The 7519-nt window shown below is 41.5% G+C and overlaps 1 protein-coding gene across 1 annotated transcript; it reads left to right on the forward strand.

Moving 5' to 3' along the window:
- Nucleotides 1-764: 764 nt before the first annotated feature.
- On the forward strand, nucleotides 765-6978 carry KPNA2 (karyopherin subunit alpha 2). The gene is made up of 11 exons (XM_080561165.1): nucleotides 765-893; nucleotides 1466-1585; nucleotides 1683-1820; nucleotides 2260-2348; nucleotides 3180-3448; nucleotides 4602-4696; nucleotides 4792-5055; nucleotides 5643-5876; nucleotides 5955-6137; nucleotides 6240-6389; nucleotides 6492-6978. The coding sequence occupies exons 2-11, from the start codon at nucleotides 1511-1513 to the stop codon at nucleotides 6582-6584; spliced, it is 1590 nt and encodes a 529-aa protein (XP_080417291.1). The 5' UTR covers nucleotides 765-893; nucleotides 1466-1510; the 3' UTR covers nucleotides 6585-6978.
- Nucleotides 6979-7519: the final 541 nt, after the last annotated feature.

The following is a 7519-nucleotide window of genomic DNA, read 5'->3' on the forward strand; positions in this document are numbered from 1 at the left end:
AGAATCATAGAATCAGAGAATATGTCAAGTTGGAAGGGGTCATCGAGTCCAACTCCTGGAACCGCACAGATCTACCCAAAAAATTAGTCTGTGTGTGAGGAAATGTGTGACTGATGCAAAGTGCCTGAAAGGAAGGTGTGGGGAGATGGGGGTCAGCCTCTTCTCGCAGATAACTAGCGACAGGACTAGAGGGAATGGCCTCAAGTTGCGCCAGGGGAGGTTCAGGTTGGAAATGAGGAGACATTTCTTCTCAGAAAGAGCAGTCAGGAATTGGGACGGGTTGCCCAGGGAGGTGGTGGTGTCACCGTCCCTGGGGGTGTTTGAGGAAAGGTTGGATGTGGTGCTGAGGGACATGGGTTAGTGGGTGATGTTGGTGGTAGGGGGACGGTTGGACCAGATGATCTTGGAGGGCTTTTCCAACCTGAATGATTCTATGCTCAGAGCGGGGGGCCTGAGCGTGAGTAACTCCCTGCACCCAGCCCACCCAGGGCGCAGTACATCCCAATCTCGTTCCCTGAAGTTGGTCCCTAGGAAACTACAAATCCCAGCATGCCATGCGCCGCCTTCGCCGGCCTGTCGAGGCCTGGCAGCTGTTAGTCCTACGGGCACTGTCCCGGCGGGTAGCGCGGTGGATGCCGGGAGCTGTAGTACCAAGGCGTGGACGGCTCTTTGAATACGTGACGTCTGGGCCGCTCTTCCGGGAGCACGGCGGAGATTCGCCCCGTCTCATCGCGAGACGAGCAGTATTTCAAACTAGCCAATCAGGGTGTTGCTATGGCTCGAACTGGCCAATGGCAGAGCGGGGCAGCGGGAAATTTAAATCCCGCCCGGCGCGGCCTGGCGCAGTGGCAGCGTGCTGCGGGAGGCAGGAGGCAGCGGGGCCTGCGGCTGAGGTGCGGGGGCAGGGCGGGGGGGAGCAGCCTGTGGCCCTGAGGAGCCGGCTGTGGTGGCGTGCGGCAGGGGCGCGGAGCGTGGACGGCGTGTTCAGCCCTGTCACACGGGACGGGGCTTCGCGGCGGTGGGGCCGGCCGGCATTTCTCTGCCTCTGGAGCTTTCTGGGGTTCCGTGTCGCTGCCTTCTCCTTGTTAAAGGGGTGGGGGTGGGCTGAATGTCCGTGCAGTATAGCTGTGGGGCGCAGTGGGAGTAGCGCTTTAAAATATGCAGGCGCTGTCTATGGGAAAGAATACGCATCTTGCTCCTTAAAAACAATGATTCTGATGTTTCTGTCTGAAGGGGTTTTAGAAGGATGTGTTTACTGGTTTGTTGTTAATGTTTGAAGTTGCCGTAACAATTAAGTTTTTAAAGAGGCAGTTTGTTACGTTATTGGTATCTTTAAACAAGTTGGAGGAGGCTAATGTACCTAATATGAACTACTGTCTCTTGCTCTTGAGCATTGATCCCAGTATTTTAACTTGCGTTCTTGTGGAGTAAACTTGTGGTGTTTACCTTTTTACTCTGTTTTTAGGCTTGTATTCTTTTTGTGCTTCTTGAAATCTAACTAATAACCAAGATGTCTTCTAATGAGAATGCCAATGCAGCAGCAGCTCGCTTGAACAGGTTCAAAAACAAAGGAAAAGATACTACAGTGAGTATTCTTATGTAGTAAGTATTTTAGTTAGCCATTGTATCTTTAAGCGAGAGTTGTAAAAGCCAAGAACTTACGGTGAATGTATGTTCTCCAGGAAATGAGGAGGCGGCGTATTGAAGTCAATGTAGAGCTGAGGAAAGCTAAGAAAGATGACCAAATGCTTAAAAGAAGAAATGTTAGCACTTTACCAGATGATGCCACTTCTCCCCTTCAGGAAAACAGGAACAACCAGGTAAATAGGTCCCCAGAACAAATGTGCATAAAGGTTTTGCATTGTACGATCAAGGTAGCCGTACCAGTTTGAATCCTTTCTCATGTGGGACATAGCACAGCTATGTATGCATTATCAGCTTTAATAGACTCCGTTGTAGGTCCTTTTCCAAGTAGCATGCAAGTGTTCTCTGTGCTGCTAAGCTGCCTTTTAAGAGGGTTTGGGCAGTTGTGTTTAAACCTACTGTCTCTGTGTAGCAGTATGAAACAATGTTTTCATCTGTTCAGATAACTGTAGATAAAGCTGTGGCTAAGTTTTTGGAATATCACATAGGGGTATAACTTCTATTAAAGCAAATGGTTGTAAATTATGGCCTCCTCATAGTACTGTGTAAAGGCCTCTGTGGTCGTGAAACTGCATGATCTCCTAGCAAAGCACTCAAGGGAGTTTTCTTGTACAGGTTACAGCACACTGGTCTGTTGAAGAAATTGTCAAAGGAGTTAATAGCAATAACATGGAGCTTCAGCTACAGGCTACTCAAGCTGCCAGGTAAGGAGTTCAGAGGTAACTGATTCAGCTGTGTAAGCCTAGGCAAGGTCAAAGGCTTGGCTTGTGAGTAAATGTCTTCTTATGGCAGCAAATATGGCTCTTATCAGACAGTAGTTCAATAAATAGCTGAGTTGGCTTTATATGGAATGTTTAGGTGTGTTTAATTTAGTCAGAATTTTATGGAAGCCATGTGGCTTTTGATTGTTTAGTGTGCTTGAACACTTCCCTAAATAGTAGTTCTAGTGATTTGGTGGTAGCAAAATAAAGAATAGATAGTCTCAGAGTTCTAGGAGTAGTAGCAGTAAACCCCTTATATCAGAATAAGATATCTTTAAACTATGTTAACATTTAACCACAATATTTGAATGCAACAATCTACCTTAGAATAATGTGCTCAATAGTAGGACCAGAATTCAAAATATGCTTAACTTCCTTTCACCTTTCAGATATAAAATTTAAATTGCTAAAATTTTGCAAGCTTTTACTCTGACTGCCAGAAGCAGCACTCCAGCACTACCCTTCTGTCTGTTGAGAAATATCTAGCAACTCATTTGTGTTATAATTCTTGCAGGGTCTACTTCACTTCTGGGGTCAGAAAAGAAACACTCATAAAGTGAAAACATGCCAAAACAACGTTACAGGTTTAGGAATCTAGTGTTCATGATGTCTAGGTTGGCTGAATTTTCTCTTGTATTGTTTATTTGCCCACTCTGAAGACCGTAATCCATTTTTTTCTTCTTTTAAACATGAATTTCTTTAGAATGACTTAATGGAATCTGTTGTTTAGATCTCTGCAGGCAAAAATAATGCTTCCTCTTTGTTCCTCCTTAGGAAACTCCTTTCAAGAGAGAAGCAGCCCCCCATAGACAACATAATTCAGGCTGGTTTGATTCCGAAGTTTGTCTCCTTCTTGGGTAGAGCAGACTGTAGTCCTATTCAGTTTGAATCTGCCTGGGCACTTACCAACATTGCTTCGGGCACATCAGAACAAACAAAGGCAGTAGTAGATGGTGGAGCTATTCCAGCCTTTATATCACTACTGGCCTCTCCTCATACTCACATCAGTGAGCAAGCTGTGTGGGCATTAGGAAATATTGCAGGTATGTCAATGTAATATGCAACTTTCAAACCTAATCCCTTAGTAGTAATGTCCTCCTACTACAAATTATGTCATGTGTAGCATGCTGAGCTTGTTGGAACTCTAATGCTTTGTGAGTACAGATGTGCTCTGCCATGTAGAACATGCTATGGACAAGTCTTTACCTTCAGACTTGGTTTAATCTCGTGTATAACCTGGCAACCTGTGTGTTCTATTAAATGTATTGCTTCTGTATTTCAATTCCTTTTTCAAATAGCTATATAAGCATGTTACAGCATAGGACTGTCCCTTATTTCACATTTCACTAGAGGTTTTTGACTCAGTGAGCTCTACTCTGTCTCTTTACTAGAAGAGGGGAGGAGGGGAAGGAAGCAGAAGGCTCATGGCACATTGGTCATCACGCCCACAACTACTTGCTTTGAAACATGGATATGAGCATTTTAGTAGCTAAGTATACTGAAAGCTCTTGTGCATCTGTCAGGATTGCTTGATCTGCCAGTGTTAGATTCTGTTCTTCAAAACAATATTATAACTACATTATTTTCATTGGTTTTCTTATTAGCTGTAATATTATGATTTGCAACAGCTGTGACTTGCAGAGAATATTGAATTTTCATGCAGAGAAAGTCAGCTCAATAAAATGCTTCTTGGATTAGAGTTTCTTATAGCTTGTATTTAGAGGGTGGTTTCTCTTTTTTTTTTAAACTTGGTTTTAAGGTATCCTTTAGGGAGAGCAATAGAATAATTCAAATAATTTTTGAAAATCCTTCAGTATTATAATATAGAACCCCATCAGCCAATAATTGATAGATTTGGGGTTCCTTGTTATAGGAAAAGCTGTGTTCTTGTGGTAGGACTTAAATATGTCTTCACAGATGTGCAAGTCCCTGCTTAGTTATAAGCTAATGTTTTCTGTAGAGCTTTTATTAAACTCTTTCCTTCAGAAATCAAATATGGAACCTCACTGGTTTGATTAGAGAAACACATCCTTGGCATAGGACTTACCCATGGTAGTAATCCTTTTCAACTCTTGTTACTACTTTCTATCTAGCCATTAGGCAGAGGTAGCATTCACAATATAACAAGAATTGATTTTGTATGCACACATACCTCTATTCTATCCCTTAACTGGTTATTTTTCTTTCTTTTCTTAGGGGATGGTTCTATGTATAGGGACTTGGTTATTAAATTTGGTGCAATTGAACCACTGCTGACTCTACTGGCTGTTCCTGATCTCTCTTCTCTGGCTGTAAGTTCATAGTATGACTGAAGTTACAGTTGCTAATAAGTAAAAGGGCTAAAGTAGCTTAAACAGTGATTGATGGTTTATTTCAACTCTTGCAGTCTGGATATTTACGCAATGTTACCTGGACCCTCTCAAACTTGTGTCGTAATAAGAATCCTGCACCACCCATAGAAGCTATTGAGCAGATTCTTCCAACTCTTGTTCGACTCTTGCACCATGATGATCGTGAAGTTTTAGCAGACACGTGCTGGGCTATCTCCTATCTAACAGATGGCTCCAATGACAGGATAGAAGTTGTTGTGAAAACTGGATTGGTGCCACAACTTGTAAAACTTCTGGGATGTAGTGAACTGCCAATAGTGGTAAGCTATCAGGCATGCGAACTGCCGTTGCTTGACTGAACGCATGAGGAAAACTAGTTAAAATAGTGTCCATGTAAGTGAAAGGTTTTTATGAGACAGTAATCTGCTTGTTCCAGGTTTTGTGTAGATGAGCCTTGAGCTTCTGTCTTGACTGAAGACTGTCCTAAATGAGGCATAGAGTACTGTCAATGGCTATCAAGCTTCTTTAAAACAATATATTTAGCACCCAGCCCAACACAATCATCTACCTACTTTAAAGCTTGGGTTTAACTCTATACTGTAGTTGGAAGTTCAAGTTCCAGGAATAGCATTTAGAAGTGACCTCTGCACAGTAACTACAGTGAAACAAAATTATTGTACTTTGACAGAGCTTAGAAAATAGCTTCCTTTTTGCAGTTGTTTGAGCATTGGTTTTGAAGGGGTGTGGTCTGAGGATGCTTAATGTCTGCATATGTAATCGTTATGATAGTATATCCTGCTGTTGACTGGAAGGCTAGAGCAGAGGGACATCAATTATGGCTGTATTTGTTGAAGCACAGCTTAGATAACTCAGTTTTTCTGAAGTACTATTTTCACATCTATTTCAGACTCCTTCTTTAAGAGCCATAGGAAATATTGTTACTGGTACTGATGAGCAGACCCAGACTGTTATTGATTCAGGAGCACTATCTGTCTTTCCAAGTCTCCTTTCTCATCATAAAAACAACATTCAGAAAGAAGCAGCATGGACAATGTCAAACATCACTGCAGGACGTCAGGACCAGATTCAGCGAGTTGTAGATCATGGTCTTGTGCCTTATCTCATTGGTATTCTGAGGAAGGTAAACAAAAAACACATCTTCTGTTAGCACTTTTACTGTTACTGTCTGTGTTCAAATATCTTGTTTTTACCTTCGTAGGGGGATTTCAAATCTCAAAAAGAAGCTGTGTGGGCTGTGACTAACTATACAAGTGGTGGAACAATTGACCAGGTCGTCTATCTCGTTCAGGCTGGTGTTGTTGAACCTCTTCTGAATCTTCTCTCTGCTAAAGACAGCAAGACTGTACTAGTAATTCTGGATGCTATTTCTAATATCTTCCTGGTATGTAGATGTGGTATATTTGATCATTGTCTGGGTTGCTGCAATGGTTCTCCAGTAGCTAGTGCCATACATCTTTCCTGAGGTTATGCTTATCCCTTGCAGGCTGCTGAGAAGATTAATGAGACTGAAAAACTTTGCCTCATGATTGAGGAGTGTGGAGGTCTAGACAAAATTGAGGCTCTTCAGTCACATGAAAATGAACAAGTGTACAAAGCCTCATCTACCCTCATTGAGAAATATTTCTCAGCAGAAGTAAGTGGCTGCAGGACAACTCTTCACTCTGATTTTGTATTCTGGCACCACCTTACTAGATTGAAATGCTACTGCTCTTTCATTTTTTTCTTTTTCTTCTAGGAGGAGGAAGACCAAAATGTTGTACCAGAATCTACTGCTGCTAGTTACACTTTCCAAATTCAGGGCAATACTCCAAATACTTTCAACTTCTAGACACAGCATATACTAACAATGTACAAGTTATTTGGTATACAAGTGTCTGCCATTTCTATGTCTTAATAGCCCCTCTGTTTTTTGTGACCTGTAGCACTTTGTCCAACTGAACCATACTTGAACAGTTTGAAACTGTACATATGTGAATTTTTAACTGTAAACCTCATTCTTTGAGATGCTTGTAAATACACGTTCTGTTCTCATTTCTGTCTCTTACTGTCCCTGTCTTGCATAAGAATGCAGGTAGGCAATATAAGTTTCTCTCAAAGCATGAGCCGTTGCTCTGTGTATCTTTGCTCTGTGTAACCTCCTTAAACTACTACGTTCAAAACACTGAGTAGGCTTTTAAAGAGAATTTGTCTAAAGTTCAATAAAGTGGTATCAATACATCAAATTGAGCTGTGTCAATTGCTCTCTTGAAAGGAAGTTGATATGGTAAATATCATTAATCAATATGTAATGCTAAGAATGCTGTGAGACTTGATTCTAAATGTTTTTAAACACCTTGGTTATTTCAAGCTCTAAATTCTGTGTACAGTAGCCTTCTATTACTGCAGAACAAATGAATTGCTGCTTCTCTCCAGATATTTTACAGAAATCCGATTAGTTCTACCTTGTTTATAACTGAGTTAAAACTACCTCCTATATTTTGAAGAAATATGTTAAGGTTGTTATGCTTTCTTAAAAGGACAGCCATTTCTATACCTAGTTTACCCTTACTCTCGTACTGTTACCAAACACTTCTTTAGCAATGACTTACTTGGAGTGGGAGATACCAGTCTCACTTCCATTACTATTATACACGTTCAAAAGTGGTAACCCCTTCCCTGGAGACTGACATTGTACATAAGCTTGCTTCTACAAGTCTTTTCCACCTCTGTTCTCATAAATATGGTGTTATACCCAAAGAAGAAAATGGATAATTATTGAACTAG

This window comes from Anser brachyrhynchus (genome assembly GCF_964034855.1).
Source record: "Anser brachyrhynchus genome assembly, chromosome: 18".
Lineage (NCBI taxonomy): Eukaryota > Metazoa > Chordata > Aves > Anseriformes > Anatidae > Anser > Anser brachyrhynchus.